At 37.3% G+C, this 22116-nt stretch overlaps 1 protein-coding gene across 1 annotated transcript; it reads right to left on the bottom strand.

Annotated features, from left to right (window-relative positions):
* Window positions 1-1888: 1888 nt before the first annotated feature.
* On the bottom strand, window positions 1889-19122 carry YIPF7 (Yip1 domain family member 7). Its single transcript, XM_008641511.2, has 7 exons — window positions 17980-19122; window positions 16416-16532; window positions 15519-15685; window positions 13673-13818; window positions 11671-11770; window positions 8679-8799; window positions 1889-4637 (listed from the first exon to the last, which is right to left on the bottom strand). The coding sequence occupies exons 2-7, from the start codon at window positions 16529-16531 to the stop codon at window positions 4475-4477; spliced, it is 813 nt and encodes a 270-aa protein (XP_008639733.1). The 5' UTR covers window position 16532; window positions 17980-19122; the 3' UTR covers window positions 1889-4474.
* Between the last annotated feature and the right edge of the window lie 2994 nt (window positions 19123-22116).

Genomic DNA, 22116 nt, shown 5'->3' on the forward strand with positions numbered 1-22116 from the left:
TTTTAGAAGACAAGTCATGGCGTACAGCTACAGAATTGGTACTCCTCATAGCACTCCTGCAGTTTGCTTAGAAAAAACAGGCCGGAGGCTAACTGAACATGAATCAGTGAAATTTTGACAGAGAGTAGATTTTGGAAAGGAACATATCCATGAGTGATACCAATACTCACTGTAGAGATCAATTTCTTATTACAATGATCTAGGCAGGTTGACATTAATTATGCAGTTGATTTTCTAGCCATTCTGCTGCAGTAACTCATTAGGTGCTGATCCAGTAGCCTTTTCTTATCTTTCAGGAAATACATTAACCAGTAAATGCATTGTGTCACCATGAACTTTGTCATTATGTGCAGTGATTCCCCACAGGGCTTATCAGATGCTGCAATTGATGTTTCTTTGGAAGGATATACATCATTTCCCAGGCTAGGTCAAGATTGTTGATGTTAAGCCCTGAAAAAGTGGCAATCTAGTGTTCAGAACTTGTTGCAGCTCTAGTATCTTGCAACCTATCATATATATGGATATCTCTATTTTTACATAGGTATATCATATATTCTTATGTACATCATGTATTCTTCTCTGTCAGGCATGAAGAAGCTCACAGCAGCCTGACCACTAAATATGCTCTTGACAATAAGGGAGAAAAAGGAAATTTAAAACAGGCACAATGAATTCTTGCTTCATTTATACTCATTATTGATAGGAATAAAGATGAGTAATTCAGCCTTACTGTAAAATTCACTTAAGATCATTCAGTGAACAGAAAATGCCAATATGTGAAGACAGCTGTTTAGCAAGGCACTGGAATAAAGTGGTGGCAAGAGAGGTCTAAGGCAAGACACAGAGCTGTCTTTCGTCATTCTCAAATGACATAAACAGCACAGTAATGAAATGAGGTCACTGTTTTGTATATAAGCCCTCTGTGGCTTCTAAGCTAAAAAAACTAGAAAAATATTACGCTTTACTAATGGAGCTTTTTCACCACGAAGCACAGCATGTGTCCAGTTCAATGTGTCAGCAGCTTTCTGCCCTCAATTCAGCTTACCAACAGTTAAACCATTCAAGGTCTATATTTAAACCTATTAGAGATGACATGTGACAAGACGATTTTTGATAAAGAGTGGAACTTTGGTGCTACAGAATTGGCCAGGGAGACGAGGTCTCCAGATGCAACCTGACATTTTGTCAGCAACTGCTAGTCAGATATAAAACCATTTTACTGCCCTTGCACAGCCAGCCACATGCTATAGTTTTCTCTCACTCAGAATATGTTCACTTCCATACCCTCCTGCATTTAGTTGCAACAAAACAGCAAAATGCTTCTACTACAGCAGAATGCTGCATGTTTGTTTCTGAAGGTGACCTTGAGTATGTGTGGCGCACAAGAAGTGCAGTGGAAGGCAGGCAAACACTTTGCCTCCTACACCTCTGCCATACTGCCTGTGTCCAACACTTATATCACACTCTGAATTAAAAGAAAGGAGCTACGTAAGTGCCAATTTTTGTGTGTGAATGCACATTCAGAACATTTCATGTGCATGCTATGAAGAACAAGAAACCAAAGTCAGCTTAGAAAACGTCACTCTCCAAAATCATAATTATTTTTCCCTTTATGTTCTGAAGCTTATTTGTAAGTCTCATGAATTTTTTTAACTCTTTCGCATGGGAAGCATTAATTAAAAATCACTATGTGACCCATTACTATTTTATAATCCTCTCTTTTGCAAGTTGAAAGTAACAGTTTGCCAGGCTCGTATTTAAACAAGATATGAGGGAGCTCAATATGATGGCCCAGGCAAGAGAAAATACAGGAGAGCTAGATGGTGTTGGAAAGGCCTGTCCAGAGAGTCAGAACAAGAGTTTAATACCAAATACACACATTTTAAACTGATCTTAGATCAAAATAACATTTATTTTTGATGAACTAACAGTTTGTGATAGTGACCATGATATTTTTAGATTTAGGAAGCACACACCAGAATAACGTGGTCAAAAGCATCACCATGGCTACGCTGACCTTCAGAAAGGAGAGCTGGGTAATAATGAGGGATCTTGTTTCAAAGAAACAGAAGGACATCTAAGACAGTTAAACCCTCTCAGTCAGCATAGAGACTCCTGAAGGACACCATACTGGGAGCACAGCACCAGCATGTACCACTTACTGGAAAGCCCTTGGGAACAGGTAAAAGGAAATCGGCGCAGAAAAACAGTAAATCAAGGGAAGTCACTGGAATTAAGAACTTAGCATTCAAAATGATGAAGATGTCTCTCAGTGAAAAAAAGGAAGAAGTTACAAATTCTAAGAGACTAAACATAAAACTATAATTAGACTACCATTTGCTTTGTAAAGGTTGTGGCTAAATTTCCAGGTGTTCATTTTCCCCGTAAGTAATTTGACTTGCCTATGACATCAAAACACAAATTGATGGCTTGATTCACTACTTCCCCTGACATTCAGATCATGCAGGTCAGGATGAGAATGAGCATAAAGTGCTGCAGAATAGAGCCATTGTTGGCTACTTGTTTTAGACAGTAGGAATGATAATAGGAAGTGTAGGACAAAAATGGATCTAAATGTTTCTAAACCATCTTTTCTGAACTCTACAACTAGTGCAACCATATGAGTCTGTCCCCATTCCAACATGAGAATGCCATTAATTCCTGGTAAATCAAAGCGCCTGATTTTTACATCCATACCCTGCAGTCACTTGAGATGTTTATCTCTGCCTTATTACTATCAGATTTACTCCCTGATACAGCAGGGCCAAATCTGTCATGTTTACAATTGCTGATCTTCCAAATTCACACAATTCCCACTTACATGCAACTAGATCCTGCCTAGTTGCAGCCACAATTTACTCCAGGGTCATGCCTCCAACTTGGCCTCTCTGTTCCTGTTTTTGTAGCCTTGCAGTAAAGAAATGGATTTTTTCCATAAATGAGTTGTGAATTTTAAGGAATTGGCTAAGTATACATTACCCTTTGTTTACTTCTCATGACCTCTACTCTGAACTAGTTCCATCAGAATTCAGCAAAATGAATTCCAGAATGGCTTGCATAAGAGTTCTTAAAAAAAACCCCCAAATATGACAGCAATGGGAAATATTTTTACCAAAGACGCTTTCAATTCAGAGAGTCACTAGCCTGAGGACAAACTGATCATCTAATTTACCTCTGACCTGAGAAGGATTAGGAACAGAATTACTTTTGTGTATTCTTGAGCAGTTTGCCATACTAAGCTTCTGCATAAGTGCTTCCAGTATCAGGAACCTCTGTCCCAGAATCACTGGCCCTCTGTCTAGGGACAGAAACACTTTGTAAATAATTCACCAAAGAGTTCAAAACAATCAATAAATTGAGGATTATCAAGATCATAGGAATATGCATCAAGAAGAAAGACTCTCTAAAACACTGAAGAAATAATCTGCTGCTGTTTATTTCCTTCACATTTCCATTTATTTCATCTATTTACTTTTTCTAGCTCTTTCTACAAATATCTTCATTTTCTCTTCCACTTCACACTTAGATTTTTTTCGAGTTGTTACTGCACACATCTCCAATTTCTTTTGATGGCTCAATATTTCTAATATTATATTTTAAAATATCATCTTATGCATTCTGTGCTTTATCGCCATTATATAAATGTTTTATTCTCCTAAAACTAAAACCAACAAACAGATTTTCGAGGGGCAGATAGAATTACGCAGGTTTGTATTTTGCCTGTTCCAATACAGTTCTGCCTTTCAGGAGACATTTTTAGGGGTTGTCTTTACTTTGTATGGAGTTTTCCTGCAGTTACAGCAGGCAGTGGTTTTGTGGCAGTTTTAAAATATAATGTTACTATGCATTAAAAACAGTACAATGGTGTTTTGGACAGCAACACCTCTTAAAAAAAACCAGAAAAAACAAGAAAACATGCCTGTGTTCCCTCTGTTGTACCAGCCTGTTCCTGGCCAATTCTTCAATATCCCAAAGCAGGGTCACTCATTCTTCTGTCACAAAAAACCTCCAAACCTAAACATATAAATTCTGGATATTAATTAGTAATTACATACTAATACAAGCTGTTTTTTTAAAAACAAATTCATATACATTTTCACTTGATTTACTATGTCCATTAAATATTTACATAATTGCATTCCAGTTACTCTCTAGGATATATATTATATTATAAATACTCAGAACAGAATTTTTATTTTAATTATTATTTATTTCCACTTTTACTACCTTCTCAATACAATTTCTTTTCTTTAAGCTGTAAGACTGTCAAAACACCATTATTTTGAGGCCATCTACCTGTTAGCTTGATTTTTTATTTCATTATCAGCCATTAGGAAAAAGACCAGTAAGTCATAGAATCTAATTTTGTTAATGGAACTTAATGCAACTGTAGGCAATCTGGAAATAAGTAAATAACCCCTTGCCCCTCCAACAACCATGAACAAACTGTAAGAAGACTACCAGAAAATACATCTCAGAAAACTGTTAGAAGTGCAAAAAGTCCATAAAGTAAAGCACATGGGTATGCAATCAGGAGCTGCTGTCCTTCCATAGCCAATGCAGAGGTAAAAATTTTGGAGGCTGACAAACTGCACCATCCAATAATAAACAGAGCTAACACAGTTCCTGGGATCCCCCTAGGAGAAAAAAAAAAACACAGAAGAAACATGATAGAGTCCACATATTATTAAATGTAGTATCAAATCTTAACCAAACTCAAGTTCTTGTCTAGCAGCATGTTGTTGATAAAGTAACAACCACTGGAAGAACCAAGAACTAACTGACATAATGAAAGTCAAGCACGAGAGCAAATTAAAATTGTAACCATAGACAAAAAAGTAATTTGTTCAGCAAGGATAAAGGCTTCATCAGAAGTACTGCTAAAAGGACTGTACATTTCCAAATAAATCTTCTGGGCCTCCAGCAGATGCAGCTGCTGAAGTTTAATATTAAATTTAGCCAAGTTCCTATTTAAGCCAAAATCATCTTATAGAAATTGTTAGGTTCTAAAATGACACAACAGACCTACTCTTCCATCAGGAAGCCTGATGATCTGGAGGGGTTGCATTTTTGTAACACTGAGAACAGACTTTAAGTGTGCCTTAGATTCTGAGGAGAGACTCTGAAAGACTCACACCAGTGGGATGGGCAGAAAGGTCTCCCAGGAAAAAGCTTGACTGGCCTTTTAAAGAAGGGAGCACACTGAGCACAAAGTAAGGAGTGGGAAAAGAACCACCAAGAAAAAATATTTTGCTCATGTTGGCATCCTTCTCTGCACACTGAAAGGACCGTGACTTCCTGCCCTACCTCTTGGTGACTGCTGGGCCCTTTTGAAGTTATATTGTGCCACCTTTCTGGAGCAGGGAGGCCTGGAGAACTGATGATTATGGAACTATGGTTAAAACCCTGCTGAAATACTCCTGCAGATTACAGAGGGCTCACTATTAAACCCTGTGGGAACAAAATCTTGCCAATAAATAATGTTTCACATATGCTTTATTTGCACTCTATTTGCAGCCTGCTTCTGTAAAATGCATGAGATCATGTGCATAATACACTGCTGAAGTACATAATGAGATAGCTGCTTTACACACTTTTGCCGTATCAGTCTCAAGGACTTTGAGAAAGAATAAACCTCTGCCACTCCTAAAGGCTTTCCTGGCACCCCACACTTCCAAAGCATCAGCATAACAGAACCAGAAGGGAAAAACAGACTGCATATACATAGGTAGGTCCTTTTATCAGAAATCATCTCCACAAATATCATTATTGCAACTAAACCATGATGAATAAAGCCCTCCTTAGGTAATTTACTTAGTTTACTTAATGCAATCACATCACATAAAATAGTTCATTTCTTAGCAATCCAGTCACCAGGCCAATAAGGTACTTGGTGTTGTCAGCTCTTGGGCCGTTGAAGGAGGAAGGAAAGAATCGATTTTACGGTGACTCTGCACCTCATTGCAACTTCAACAAGTTAAAAATAAAACATTAAAGACCATGTGATTTCATATCCTCAGTTTAAGTGTTCTTTAAACCTATACAGTGGCATTCAGGGAAATTCCACTGGGCTTTGTAAAGCAAGTTCCTGGCCTCTTCTCCAAGTAGAGATTCTAAGTTACCTAAACAGTGAGCCAGAAATTCAGAGCTGGTATGGATGTCTCTTTGAGCAGGTACCCATGCTGGCAGAGGGATGGGATGCAATAGGAACATACTGTGCAATGACAATTTTCAGCTAGCATAATGACCCTTTAGGGGGCTATCACAATTTAGAGCTGTGGCTGCTCTGCCTTGCACTGAAGTCCAATGGCCTCTCATGGTTTGTTCCAGGACTGGCAGAGAGCAGGATGGAAAAGTGACATAAAAATTATATTGGAATAAAGAGGTAACGCTGTGCATTTACAAATTCAGTCCTCGATCTAATGATGCGTTACTGCCAAAAGGAATGGTTTGGCAGAGAGCTCGTGTCTGGCACATCCATGAGGGTCAAATCATCTAGCATGGGAGAAGGGCAAAAAGCAGATTTCATGCTTACAGTGACCAAGAGGACTGGGGCTGTATTGGTGTGAGACTGAGATGGAGGGACACACGTGAGTGGACCCTTTCCACTACTCTCTCTCTCTCACATCCTGCAGATGCTGTCACCAAAAGGGTCCTTTACATCAGCTGGGTCTAATAATTTCTTTCTCCATTCTTACATTCATTTCCTTCACTGTTTAGTTAGGGAAGTAGCTTTATCACCCTGTTTGGGGATTCGATATTAAAGAATTGTTGTTTGCTTTCCGCAAGAAAAAAGTCTATTGATGTTTCTCCCAGAAAGACAGCCTAATAAATTTGGGCTCACACGTCGTAACAGCATAGATGGGCACAAACAAATCTAGTTCCATGCAGGTTTGAGTAAGAGAAGTGGTTTTCTCCTCAGTACTATTTGGTACCCCAAATGTTCCATATTTTGCTTTATTTAGTTATGAAAATCGAAAATTATTTGATTACTATGTATCTTTGCCATAGATCAGTGCATTATCTTACATATATTTTTGGTGAAAAAAATTCAGATTATTTCTTTGAACTTTGAACTAGAAATAATGTTTTTATAAATATTTTTTTTAAATCATGAATGTATTGCTCTTTCTTTTACCATTTTAAATAATTTTTTAAATTAAAAATAATGAAATGTATGTTGGATTTAAAAGCTGCCACTTAATTTTAATAGCATGTTTGCAATAGTTAGCCTTGGTACTTGCTATGTTCAAGCAGTTTCATACAGCATACGAGAAAGGACTGCAGAATCCTGTCAATAGGTACTTAATGTTATCAATTTATTTTAGAAATAACTGTTTAATTTTTAAAAGGCTATCACACTTTAGTATTTATGGATTTTCAAAAGATGTGTTTTCTGTAAGTTCACAGCATTTTACAAACGTGTGGTGTGTGCTTGGGGATTCCTTGTACAGACAACAGTACCCTGCACAGTTGTAACAGCTGGTTTGGAATTCACCCCATCTGTCTTACGATTATGTATCTGCACATTTTATTAGTCTGGATTATTAAACAGGTTAATCAAGAAAATATGGGAAGTGTAGGAGAACAGAGAATAAACAGCTTCTTCAGTGTCACTATCATCCATCTTATCAAGGGCAGCTCAGAAACACTTTAATACATGGAATATGGTCAGGTTAAGCCAACATAGCTCCACAGAACAATGCAACAAGAATTTGCCAAAACTTCATTCCACCACAAAATTTCCTTAAAACAAAAAAAATATATATACACATATGTAAGAATGCTGCTTTTCCAAAGAAAACAAACAAGGGCATTTTCTTGTTCATATGCTAAGTTCCATATGTTACAGATTGGAGAGTTAAAAATATGAGAGAACGAAAAAGACTAAGGAGGGAAACCATCATTAATAACATGTTAACAATAGGTAAAAGCACTGCTCAAGGCCTTCAGGCAAAATCTAGGACTTGCTTGTACTTAGCTGTGTGTGAACAGGGAGAGAAACACTGTGTCTCAAAAGGCTTACCAAAAAAAGGGGAATGAAAGGCTTGCCAAAAAGTTTCCTATTCACAGGATATGACTGAACAACCCCCCACATGTGCACAGATACATACACCGCTACACATTTGGGTTTTCAAAGTACTCAGTTCTTTTCAGGTTTGCAATTGCACCATAACAATACCTCAGAATATGCAACTCTATCTTAAACACTTATTCTAATTCTCCACATATTACTTGGCTATTTCATTCTGTCCCACAGAAGTCAAGAGGAAAGGAAACAAAGATGGGAGGCCTGATGCTATGAAAAAAAAAGAAACAGGAGAACCAGCTATATAAACCCAAAGTTCAGCTGTTGCTTTCAAAATTGATACCTGAGTTTGGCCACTGTTGGCTTTGCAAAACAAAAATCACATCTGAGGCTGCTGCAAAAATCAACAGCACTCTCAGTCCAAGTGGAAAGCAGTGGAATTAAAGACTCATATCAAAATGAATGTATACCGGCCCTCTCAAATACAGTCCAGTTTAGTCTGTTTCCACCTATGAATACAAACTAAATGGTATTAGAGTTTCAGAAGCAAAAATTCACTACATGACCATTTATAAAATGTTTTGCACAACACCAGCCATCTGAGTTACTGTTCTTCATAGGATTCCTGTTGCCATGGACTGGTACTTACTGCAGTGAGAAGACAACTGCAGAAGAGGACAGGATCACCATGGGCAGCAGGCAGTAGCCCAGGACACTTGCAACGCAGCCATGTGAGACTCCTGAGACGCTCATCAGGTTCATTTTCCTGCCTGGAATAAATATGAGTAAGCATGAGGTGTTGGAAGTGAGCAGTGATCACAAAGTGCTAGCAGAAGACAGAATTAGGCTTAGGTTTGTTACTTCTTCTTGTTGATACTGTCTCTCTGCTTCACCTACAGTTGTGAACCACAGCTGATACTTTTGGGTGATTTTTGCATAAAAATAATTCCAAGGTGCAATTGAGAAAATGTGCATGTCTCAAAGTTACAAGGCTGATTCTCAGTCTTACTGTCATTGGCCTCTGAACACAACTGGAATTGGTTGGGAGACTTGGGTAAGTTTAACTGGCAACAAGCTAAGAAGAAATTATGGAAAGCACATTTTAAATTAAAGTCATTAAAAATCAGTTTAGTTTCAGGAAACATCTTTTTAATAAGTTTATATGGGGCTGTGGAAAGTGTCCTCAGTAATATGATGACCCAGGTTACCTGATATGCTTCACATTTTATTACAAACCTTCTGCTTTAAGCAGGTCTGCAAAAAATTAGTAAAATTTTGCTTAATCTATGCTGGTTTTCAGGGTAAATGTGACCATTCTTCCCCTCGACTACCATTAGAAAGGCATGTCTCTGTGCCTAGACCAATACAACATGTTTATTTCAACATAAAACCCAGTAGTAACTGTCAGCTTGCGTTCTTCTTTTGTTCTAATGAATGAAAAAGATTTTTTTTCCTTCCAGTTTTTATTCCATTGTTTGAATTTATTGCCTACGAAAGGTACCAGCCTGGAGCCTGGACCTTGATGTTTTCTAATTTATACACAACGCTAGTAAAACAGGCAACTGTGGCCACAGCACCACCAATTCCTTCATCTCCTGCCATCCTTTTCAAGGATCACCTCCAAGCATAAGGGCATTCTTCACTCCCCAAAATAAACAGTCACAAAAGACTGTTAAACATTTTTTTTCTCTCTCGTCAAGCTGCTACCAAATTAAATACTGAATGTTGGCTATGCTATACTGTCATTTTCACATCTGTACCTCAGAAAAATATTCCTAAATCAGATATCTGGTTTTTTCTTGGAACTTTGTATCCTAATGATAGGATGCACCTGTGAAGGACAAAGTTCAGACCTGGAACTTAACCATTAACTCAGAACCATGGAGTAAATGTCTCAAATGAAGGGCCACTATGCATTGCCTTCCTGACACATGACAAGGTATATGTACAGACATAAAACACAAGTGTGTTTGTTCATACACACGCACACACACACATATCTATATGTTGCACACACTTGTGGTGGCCGGTGAACCTGCGTTACAAGGGACAGAGAGTTCTCCGTAAGACAAGTCCCTAGAACCACAAGAACCTCCCCAGGTTAGGGTGAACAGAAAGGCCTCTCCCAGGACGCTCGTTCTGTTGCGGTAATCTACCCCAGTTCTGTGTTCGTGGTTGGCTGTTGGCCCTTGCCCCTCACCACTCCCCCAGAGCTTCCCCATTGGTCCCCATTCCCTAGTCCTGCCTTTTCCCCACCCCCAGATAAAATCCTGAGTTCTCCATTGTTGTCCTTTGCCTCTGAACCTTTCACAGTGTGGAAGCAATAAATTCTCCTGTGGGAACCCATGCAAATACCCTTCCTGCCTCTTTGCCATCATCATCATTGCTGAAGCTATCTGTGCGTTTGTGCATGCACGCGTGTGACCCCACGGAGCCGGAGAGGGACAGTAATACACACTATATATTATATATTGCATATGATAAACCATGTTAGACTCAAAACTGAATAGGTGGTCTCAGTTTCCTAATAATGCTGGGGCTTATGGTTGGATTCTGTTGTGATGGATTAGGTGGAAACATTGTTGAAACTTTCACCATGTTTTGGGATATTTGCTAGTTTATCTCCCATGATGACTAAGGAGGATTGAGAAGACTTCTGACTTTACCTATCCATACATTTTAGTGAAATCTGGGGGAAATAAATTTTGAGGACCCTTCTCTGCCCTCTCTTCCTGTATCCATGTGTGTGGAAACTGATCACTGGATGCCAGCAGTATTTGAGCTGGACAGATGTGAAGGAGCACTGTGCAGAAGGCCTTGCCTAGTGATGACACAGCTTGAAAGTCCTGATGCTGCAGGTTGGTGGCAGCTCACCAGCTCTCATTGGAGAGCAGTGCATGAATGTGAAAGGCAACCTGAGTTAATGAGACCTGACTTTACATCAGCAACACTATCCTGTCTGCAAATTGACCTGGCTCACTGCTGAGCCCTTCTCTGGTCCCAGTCCTCAAGGTTAAGTCGGGTACAGCCAGGTTGCCTATATCCTTCCATCATCCCTGGCCTTTTCCCCATTACCGTCTTGCACCGTAAGGAATAATCTATTCCTGAAACAACAGCATAAGAAATCTTCCTATTTAGGTACAGACTCCTTTGCTGGCATTTGCATACTCGTGGTATAAAATAATCAGGAAAAATTGCTTGAACGAATAAAATTAATGATAGCTAGAAATAGTGTGGGAAGGCAATAATAGCTCAGATGATTAGCAATTAGAATTTCAGTTATTAAAGATATGTAGTAAGTTTAACACCCACATTGTTTTGGGGCAGCCTTTGCTATAGACCAACTAAGTAAAATTCTGCCTCAAAACAGATGCATCACCTATGAGCTATATTTTAGACTGTTTGTTTCAGTGTATTTAACTATTCTACATGGCACTACATAGTAGCTTGGTTTAAGACTAAGAGATTCCTCAGCCAGAGATGAAGGGAGCACTAGCACCAGCAGCTAGCTGAGATCTCCACTTGGTGAAATGTTGGATTTGTGGTGCAAGGATATGAGAGAAGAAAAAAAAAAAAAAAGCATCTGAACATGTTGGTTCCAATTTTAGTCTTACTTAACATATGTAAATATATTGACTCACACACACGGGAATACTCCCAGTTCACAGTGATGTAAGCAAAACCAGAATCAGGCTTGATTAGTCTGACAGGCTTTGATGAATGGAAAGAGCTAAATCTGTCCTGCAGAAGGAGCAAGGTTAGGAGAAAGTCAGACTTTGTGGGCTTGTTTGCATGTGCCTGGAGTGGGTACTACGACCTTTAGCTGAAGCAGATGGGGAAGTATGATTTCGTACAAATGACAGTGTAACATGCAAAGCAGCTGAGACTTGGGCTTCTGCTAAATTTTGTGCTGCTGTTGTTTCTCTATCTACAATGGAGCTGCCCAATTTTACACTAACATGAGGAAGAACAAGTCCTGCTGCCAGACTAGCAGCCTTTTCCTCTTTTTCTCTGAAAGAACTGCTATCCTTTGAAGAATATCTTTGCATAATTTTCCATAGTTAAAAAGCTGAAACTAAAGAAAATGTATACATTATTTTTAGAAACAAGCTCTCAACCAAATTATGTTCCTGGTGCTATCAGAAGATACTTATTTAAGTACAGAAGGATATCATAGTTTACACAGCTGAAGAGACACATTAATATTCAAATACATCTGAGATAAAATGGTAGCCTGAATTTCTAAGATAAACCCATAGACTTGCTTCTGTGAAGTTATGGAACAAAAACACTGGATTGTATCAGAGGTGTTCTGCTGCCCTGAAACTGGGGCATTGAAAATACTTGGTTTTCTAATGACACCTAAAATGCGTAATAGCCCAGAAAAAGTATGATAATGAAAGTAATTTATTTCAATAATAATAGTTTAATATTCATTATAATCATTGGCTATTCAGGGAGAAAAATCAACAGGAAACATTTTTTCCATTCTTTCTTTTAACTTGCTTTCCTTCCATTTTCTTGATTATAACTAATTCAACTTTCTCCTTTTACTACCCTCATACATTTATTTCTCCAGGTGGAAAATAGCCTGTCTTCTCTAGCTTCCCACCTTCTTTTCCTTTTATTCCCTTTCCTCCTGCCTCTTCCACCCTTTTAAAAGATTTTTATTTTTATAGGGACATAAATAATAATACTACTTGCCATTTATATTGCAGTTTGCACATTCAAGGTACTGCACTGACATTACAAATTGAGTAAGAACTTTCAAGAATCTTCTGATTCAGCACTATTTATCACAGAGGAAATGGAGAATTAGAGCCCCTTTCCTCTCACCTCCTAGCAGAGCAGTAAAGCCCTTCCCAGAATGGTCCCACCTTATCCCTGTCTGATGAATTGCTGCCAGCAATCAGAGCTGTACTTCAGCAACACCGGAGAGCCCCTGTTGCCAGTGATATATAGATGAATCTGCAATTCTGTACAACCCTGTTAAACTTTCCTCCTGTAGGAAAGCCATATTCATAAAGAAGAAGGAGGTCAAATACAGGCTACTATAATGTGTTAAGCAGACCATATAGAACAAAGAATATAAAATAAGAAAGTACTAGAGAAATTTATAGGAAGGTATTGCAAATTTAAGGGGGAGGGAAGACTGTTTCCATTTCTTTTTTTTTCCAATTATTCTAGCTGTATAGAGATTTTTTTTTTTAATGTATATGTAGATGTATATCTAAAATAACATTGAAAGAAGATAATTTTAAAATAGTAGCAAGTGTTAGAAAAATGGGGCTGGCCTGCTATTCCTTTTTATTCCCTCCTTTAAAACCTGTTCAGAGCCTCTTCAGATTATATATGGCACAGATCTGTCCTTTGTTCATATTAAATCCCACCCCAAAAATGGTGTGGTCTCTTCTTTCCACTGAAAGTAATACATCACTTTACCTGTGTCACCTTTACACTGCATTTAAACTTTATGCAGGTACTTTCAAAGTAGGGAGAATTTTTAATACATAATCCCAGAAAAACTGGCAGCAAATGACTCATTTTATGCCAGTACTTCATCTTCTGCAACTTCACACTCATTATCACCTAGGCATTAGCTTGTTAGAAAAGAAATCCCTTAAGATTTCTACCACTTCCTACCATCAGCAATGTTGCTCCAAGGGCCAAACAGAAAACCATGGGTCCAGTGAGGTCTGTCTCATTCATAATGCTGCCGTCTGCAGGCTTCATTGGATTTAGAACAGTTAATGTTTTTTGCCATATATGCTCAAAATTGATCCCAAGTTCTGCAACAAGAAATTTCAGGATTTTGTTAATTGCTCCCAAGAAAACAACACTTTTACAAAAACCCATTAGACACCACAAAACTACAAACAAATGCTTCAATGAAGATAATATTGTAGGATGACATATTCTGTAACAGGAACATAATGTCCCTGCTATATACCCAGTATATTTGAGAGTGAGCTTTGATTCTAAATTGGAATATTAATTTATTAAATCCAATTTTAGGCAGTGAACCAAAAAATGCCCTCAGCACTTTTTAGTTAATATTTGTTTTTCCTATATTTAAAACACATGTATCTAATGCCACACTAACTTAGATGTTGAAAAATACATTAATTAACAGTAACTGCAGAATTTAAGATACTCTGGAACACTGAGGACAGAGATATATGCTTTAATTGCGGCAAATCAGACAAGAAATGTGTCTTAAATCCGAACTGCCAAAAGCACTTAAAAATGACATTTTTCCCTTTCAAGGTAAGTTAATACTACTTTGTACAGTACTTTATAAGCTTGGGGTTTTGTGAGGGGTTTTCTTTGCATTTAAAATGTAATTAGTGAGACCCCTGGAAACAGAAAAAAATTCTTTCCCATTAAAGTTTATGGGAATTCTGCCATTAACTTTGCTAGGGCAAAGCTTTATCTTATAACTTCTGGAGAAACACTTAAGCTTGCACGAGTAATCATCTTCCCTGATTCTCCAGTAAGGGAAAAGTTAGGTTCAGATTTGCTGCCAGAGTGACTGAGACTGACAATGTGTTAGATCTGTTTGGAAAGCCAAGTCTTTATCTTGTTCCACCTCTCCATCATCTTGAGTTCAGCCAAAACACTGCATATATAAAGCTATTCTGCATCAAAATGTATGGTTTTGGTCAGATTTATGTGGTACACAGATAGGAATATCTCTGAAGCCTTGCAGATCACAAGCAGTTGTATTACAGCATCCTTTTCCCAGGGTGAACTGCATGGGAAGTTAAATGGTCTTAGAGGTAGAGATCTAGCAGTCACCTCTAGCAAACAGAGTGATCTTGCTGGCTTTAAGGCAGTAGTAGTCCCTTTTAAGTAGCAAAAACTCCAGTTGCCTTCCAGTATGCCAAACCAACAGGCTGAATATGCTCCTTTAACATTATGCTGAAATAATTACAGACAAATTCTCCATTTTTTTTCTAATGTAGCATAGGTATTTTGCAAGCGACAAAATCAGCCACTAGCATTAGAATTGTCAATCACCATGAAGACAGACATTGCTCATATGGTTAAATGATCTACTAATTGAAACTTAAGGCAGCTTTCTCAATTCCTTTCCCACTGAAACAAGCAACTTAGCACCTGCAAACTACTAAATTTATTACTAGGTATGCAGAAAAGATGATTACCCATCTTTATTAATTATAGATTTTCCAATATGTATGCAGGAGAAACACAGTGGGAAAAAATATTGGAAAGGTGAATGCAAAACCTGTTGTATTGCTGCCATCTCGTGGTGGCACAGTGTATCTGCTCTGCGCCATAAGGCTGGATCAATCCACGGCCAATTCCGGGAAAATGTAGCTTTGGGGGCCAGGAGCTGCTGGCTGAAGCTCACATAGTGAGGCTGGGCAGCTCTGCCGCAGTTTCTCTGGTGAGTTTCACTAGCTGGCAAAGAAAAGTTAGAGGCACCCCCAGCAATCGCGCACGTCGTCTGTGGGATTATTTTTACCTTCTAGCAAAGGAGGTTCCTCGTCAAATCCGTCAGCGTAACCAAGCTGAGAAAGTGTGTGGGGACTGTGCGTTGGCTGCAAAATCTGACCCGTGTAGCCCTGAGGGGACAGAAGCATGTCTGATGGGACAAAAGCCCCGCCTGGAGGTTGCTTTTCTGTCGGGCTCCTAGGACAAGAAGCAAAGCACAGCAAAATTCGTAACTACAATGAGAAACATCTTAGAGCTACCCACAACGTCCCACCTACTTTTCACCTATTTTTAGTTTGGGGAAAGCGGAAATTTTCTGGGTACAATCCTCGCTGTGGGCAATGAGTGCTGAGCTGCTGACCGTGCCTTTGCTGCCCTGCCCTGTAACTCGCTCCGCAGCCAGGCAGAGCTCCTTGCCAGCCTGGCAAGCACCCTGCAGCCCAGCGCACCCACTTCCATGCCCACCCAGCACAGACAGCCACACAGGAACCCAGGCTGGATGAGGGGGAAAGGGAATTTAGGAGCTGTGAGGGCACCCACTGATTCAGGCACTTCTGACTTTTTTGCCCAGCAGCCTGGTGGGACTCCTCAGGTACGTCCATACTGCTAATGAAAGAACCACATATTTAGATTTTTTCCTTGAATCTGAGAAGGATCCTAAAGAATTTCTTGCAATATGCATCGTAAATTTCACATTAATAACATGAAGCTCAGTTACTCCTACTAGGTAAGCAACCTGTAACAGCTATACTAATAAAAGTAGCACGAAATCAAATCCTTTTAAAAAGAAAAGTTCAATTATAATCATTCTACCTTTCAGAAGGTCTAGATGATGTCTTGAACCTCTTTCCTGCTCCTGCAAGCCCCAAAGCTAGCCCTGAAGCCATCATCTGCTGAAGAGGGAAGCTGAAACAACACCCGTACTTACTTTCTGCTTTCGCAGAGGTTTTCGTCTGAGCCATAGCTGTTGCAACCTTCTTCCTGGTCGTCTACAGTATAATTAGACTGGTAAAAGTCGAAGTGAAACTGCTCAAAATTTGACATTCTGGTTGGAAAAATGATTGCAAATATCAGTAAATAGTCCTAAACTTAAATGAAAATAGCAAGTAAAGCCACAAAGTCAAAAGAATCTTTCTGTAGAAGGTCATGATAATTTGCAAGTGAAAAAAAAAGACCTTTTACTTTCTTTAGCTGTAACACAAGGAGTTCATCTGCTCTTACTGTAAATTACAGTATATTAATTTACAAGTGGTATATGAGACTTCCTTTCTTGTTACTGTTACCAAAATAATTTAATTTTGAATATATATATATATACACACATAAACTATTGTTTTAAACAGTTCATTTTCCTACTTTCAATTAAAAAAGAAAAGTGACCATATCTCAGTGTTTAGAAATTAAGGTTTTAGGAAGTATTTTGGATTTCAAAACCAATTCCTATTTACAGTTATTTACGTTTCACAATATTATATATGACTCTCATAAAACAATAGAAAAAAAAAATTGTTCACAAAATTTGTGATTTCTGTTCAAGGACACAGCTATAGCTGGCATATCATTAGTACCAGAGAAACATTCTCACTGGCTAGCAACATGACTGGTAAGAGACAGCATACTTAATGATTGAATTGGATTGATGATTGGATGATTTCTTGGTGAAAGAAAACATGTTAAAGCATATCTTTCCTTCCTACTGCATGGGTTTCACCACTTGGCTAGCACTTAGATAGTTAAACCCTTAAAACCCACAGAGAAGTTACATAACCTGGCTGATAACCATATCCATATAAAATTTACTTAGATTTTTATGTGAGATATTAATCTCTCCTAACATTTCCCATTTTTTTCACTTTTGTTCTTATTTCCAACTTTCCAAATGCCACTGGCAAAATATGCTTTGGACCTCACAGTTATTCTCAGAGTTATCTCAATATTTATCAAGCCCACTCTGCTTATGGGAAATATCTTTGCAAATCTCTTTGTAAGATAAAAGTGATAAAGATTAGTATTTCATCAGGGACCTTGAAATGCTGCATATTAGAGTTCCTGATTTTTTTCCCGTTATCAGACTAATTTTTGGCGACCTATTTCCTTATTTTACCTAGAGTTCAAAGTAGAAATTATTCTTATATTATTTTCTTAACTGCTGATCAATTATGCAGGTTTCCCAAATTTAGAAGAGAAATAATTTTTACATGTTAAATATGAAGTAATATAAATTAATTGTACCAAGCTATTTCCTGTGGCTTTGTTTGGAATTGCCCACCACTTAGGCATTTGTTCAATGAAGATTTCACATGGAGTATGTTTTAAGAAACTTGAGTTGGTAGCTCTACCTCAATAGTTCAATTCCAGTAAGTATTTAACGTCCTTTGCTGTCACTATACAGAATAAAATAATTGCTTAACCAGGTATGGTTAACTCTGTATGACAGAGTTCAGAAGAGTTAAATTTCTTTTCCAAAAGAATTTGGAGTTAAGGTTACTTACTTTTTAAGGTATTGGATGAAAACTCCAGTCTGTTGAACTTACATGTTGGAGAAGACCTAAAATATCCTCTTGCTTCAACACGGATGAGCTTAGTGCTATTTATATGATTCTAAATTTGATATTTGAACAGATGCACATGAAGGAAAAAAACCTCACAACCTGTCAATATCAGGGCCAGCATTTAACAAGAGCTAACAACAATGGGCAGAGAAGAGTAGGAACCTTCGAGGAAAAATGAACAAAATGAATAAATATTGTTCCATATATTACAACTCAGTAATCTAGATTTCTTCTTAAGCAGGTATTTATGAAGATCTTGGTGGAGCTCTCATTAGCTGAGCTGTTAGACATTAAAAAGTTTTAACAACGTGCAATAATATGTGTTAAATTAGTGGGGTGAATACACTTACGTGAGGGTGTGTTTCCAGCACATAGAGCCCTAGAACTGCTGTGGGATGCTCCCTGGGAACACTGCGGCAGAGCGAGGGAGGGAGGGAGGCACTGCTGGGCCAGTTTCCCAATAAGCACTTGGGTGGTTAAAGTTAAGGAATGTAACATTAAATGATATGTATTATCAGGTAATAAATCTATGCCTCAGGTGCATATCCAATCCTGTGATGTTGAAGGCCAAATAATTCCATTTCATTAGCAGAATAATGATGCACTGTTAGCACATGACCGACAATGCTATGGAACAGTTATAGGCACATTTTCAAATAACTTAAAATGAAGTTTACCAAGTTTTTGCTAAATAAGTATGTCCAAGAAAGAGTCCAGAAATAAAGAATGGTGAGAAGCAAAAAGTGTAACATTCAATTCTGCAAATTACGGGTAATCTAACTATGGTATTTGTCACAGCTATTGTTAAATCTCCCTCACATCCTGCTATTTCTAGAGTAACAGTTCATGCTGCTACATTCACCAAGGTGAATTTTCATTTTCAACTCTTAGCAAACTGCTAATCTCTGTAATGTCTAATCATCTCAGTTTAGATAATGCGGTTTCATCTTGTTTATACCAAATCAGTGGGGGCAGTGATACAGGATTAACTTCTGTCCCTCAGGAAGGTAATTAAAAAAGTTCTTTTTAGGAACAGAAAGATCCTGATTTGCTAGGGTTTTGCCTGTTTATTTAAATCATAGAAGTGATTTGATTGCTTTTGCTACTTTCTGTTAGAAAAAGTTTTGTATATATACATATAAAATATATATATAATATATATATAATTACTGCATAGAAAGATATATACATCTAAACAAAAACCGGGAATAACTATCAGACAAAACACTTCAGAGAAGGAATTTAAATAGAAAAAAATACAATGAATAGTAGTTGAATAATACTTTAATAGCCATTAATATACTACAGTTAGACAAGAAAGCCACCTGTAAATTAAGAAGAGGAAAAAAATGGAACTTAAAATTGAGCCATATATATTTTCCCCCTTATATAAAATTACGGTCTACCTTATGATACATATTATACATAAATTATACATATATATTACATTAATATATCCCTGTGTATATACACATATAAATGGACTCATAAAATACAAAAATTAAAAATAATATTAGTTGGAAATGAGAAGTAGATGATTACGAAATTAAAAGAGGGTAAGTTTAAGTAGTTAATTGGAAAGTGGCTGATAGAAATGAGGACTACCCAAGTGCATTAAAAGCAGACAAAAGCTTACTACTACTGCCATGCTCCTATCAGACATAAAAATAAAAGTATCAATAAAACAAAAAGACAGATGCATTCAATTACAAATGCTAAAATCACAATTTTGAAATTCTGCATCTAAAAGTTTTAGAACAAATGGTTAAAAACTTTCTGTGTTGCTGAGTAACAAAACAACAGGAAAGTTTGGGAAGATCAAAATGAAGTAAATATGCTATCTTGTAAAAGGTTAAGTAAGATGCCTCAAGTAATTATTGGCCTGTCCCCATGAGATTGATCCTAGCAAATTATGGGCTCAGATAATAACTACCTGCATTGATGAATCCAATCAACATGGGCTTTTGGAAACCAGCTCATTTCAAACTAATTTATTTCCTAACAAGATTTGTAGGTGGGAAAGGTAACCACCGATGACCCATATTTATACAAGGCCTTTTACTTTATTTTGGTTCAATAAATATATAACCTTCACTGCTTAATGTGACAGTCATTGTACTGATTAAATAAGTGCTATCTGGTGTGTCTGGAATGTAATTGTGAAAGAGGGGAGGATTTCCACTGATGCCTTACAGGACAGAAGCTTTGCAATCTAGCAGACACTACAGATACGTTACAGGTACCTGATGTTCAGTCCATCACTGAGAGACCACCTAGAAAAGGCTGTCACAGATGCATGACTTAAAGGAAAAAGAAATTATTGCACTTGAAGGCTTTAGAACAGAGTTGGAATATAACCTTGCTTTCTTTGAATGGCAGGTACAGAGGATGCTAGTAATATATGGGGAAGATAGTTTGGATGAGATCTAATCCTCAGAATGAAAATTGAAGCTGGTGAATACAAAAAAGATGAAGACAGGTAATGAAAAATGTGAGAATTTTTACAAGAAATTCAAAACTTTTCCTTGAAGTTAACTCCTAGGCTTGCATTTACCTACTTTTTTCCCATCTGTCCTGAGAAGGAAAATAGATGAGGGAAAAAATGAAATGTCATCAGTTTTCATAAGATTACATTTTCATTTTCAGCTATTTTTTGTATGAAATGGGATGATACTTAAACTCTTTGAAACTTTCAGGTGAGCATTCTGTTGAAAAAAAAAATAGCACTAAATGAAATTAAATGGGAAAAGATAGAAAAGACTACTGAATAGAAAAGAACTGATAGAAAAGAACTCTGGCTTTAGATTCAGCTATGTAACCCTACATTTATTACTCAAACTGACGAGTATGGCAAGTCCATTATAATAATTAGTCAGTTATTCTATAGTTTTTTGAAATGTAAAAATTAATCACATTAAGGATTAATTCAGCAAGCTTTAAGCTTAATTACTTACATTTACAGGCCCCATTAATAATTTCGTAAGTGGACATTATTAAAATGTGGTCCTAAAGAAGAGAGAAAAATTTAATTGCAAAGAAATATACCATTTACTCTGAAATAGGGGGTTTTTTTTTACCAAATTAATTGCTTACATTATATAAAGTGGCGGCTAAATGAATTTTATGTCTCAGACACATCTATTGTAAGACCCGAATTCTCTCCTGTAACCAGTCTTCAGAGGGTCGGTGGGTAAGATGCAAATAAAAATGAAAAAAAGAGTGAAATTTAGAGCTTATTAGTGTTTTCTTTTTTCTGGTGAATGAATTTGTTAGACTTGAACAAACAAGTGAGAAGTTATGGGTTCCTGTATGAATGGTTGTACTTATCAGTACTCGTTAGAAGTCAAACACACAATTCTGCAGCTATGCATTATTAGGAAAAGACAGTAAAACAGAGAGCATCATTATATCAAACAAAAAACAAACTAAACCAACCAACTAACGAAACCAGAAAAAACAAACAAAAAAACCCCTTCAGGTGAAGCTTTTTTTGATATATGAATCACAAATAGCTGGTTCTCAGGTTGATTCTTTGGTATCTAATAACCATGAGTGATGTTTTCATTTTTTGCTCAGTGTAGGTACTAACATGATTTCTTACCTCCTAGTAGTTGCCTGTTTTCCTGAAATTTGTAGAAACTGAATTAGCATTAACAGCTCTGCTTCTCTGTTCAACATATTCAAAATTACCCAACAAATTCAAAATTTTTGTGGAGAATGCCAAAACAGGTAGATAAGGAGCATGGTGCAGCACTATTTTGTATTTAAGAAATAAAGGCTTGTATGTCATAGAAAAGATAGCAGTAAATAAACCTTAATTTATTTCTTTTTCTTTTTTTTTTCTTGTCTCCTTTTTGTTGTGTCACACAAGTGCAGTTTCTTTCAAATCTTCCTTTTCTTGTGGAGAATCAAAATACAGAGGCATATAAAGTACCATATATATTTACACTCCAAGAGACCTCAATTTGAAAAAAATTACAATTAAGGATGAAGAATAGAAAACTTGTTTCTTGAGGTACACTTGTTTGAAGTGTAGGTATCTAATTATATTGGCTTGTCCTTGCAGTAAATAAATTT

Source organism: Corvus brachyrhynchos, unplaced genomic scaffold (assembly GCF_000691975.1).
Source record: "Corvus brachyrhynchos isolate BGI_N302 unplaced genomic scaffold, ASM69197v1 scaffold17, whole genome shotgun sequence".
Taxonomy (NCBI): domain Eukaryota; kingdom Metazoa; phylum Chordata; class Aves; order Passeriformes; family Corvidae; genus Corvus; species Corvus brachyrhynchos.

Coding starts and splice junctions, on each gene's coding strand:
- YIPF7 (XM_008641511.2), bottom strand. CDS start 16,531: ATGTCAAATTTTGAGCAGTTTCACTTCGACTTTTACCAGTCTAATTAT. Junction 11,771..13,672: donor TTGGAGCAACATTGCTGATG/GTAGGAAGTGGT, acceptor CTCCTTCTGCAG/GACAGATTTAGCTCTTTCCA. Junction 4,638..8,678: donor GCAGTTGTCTTCTCACTGCA/GTAAGTACCAGT, acceptor TTTTTCTCCTAG/GGGGATCCCAGGAACTGTGT.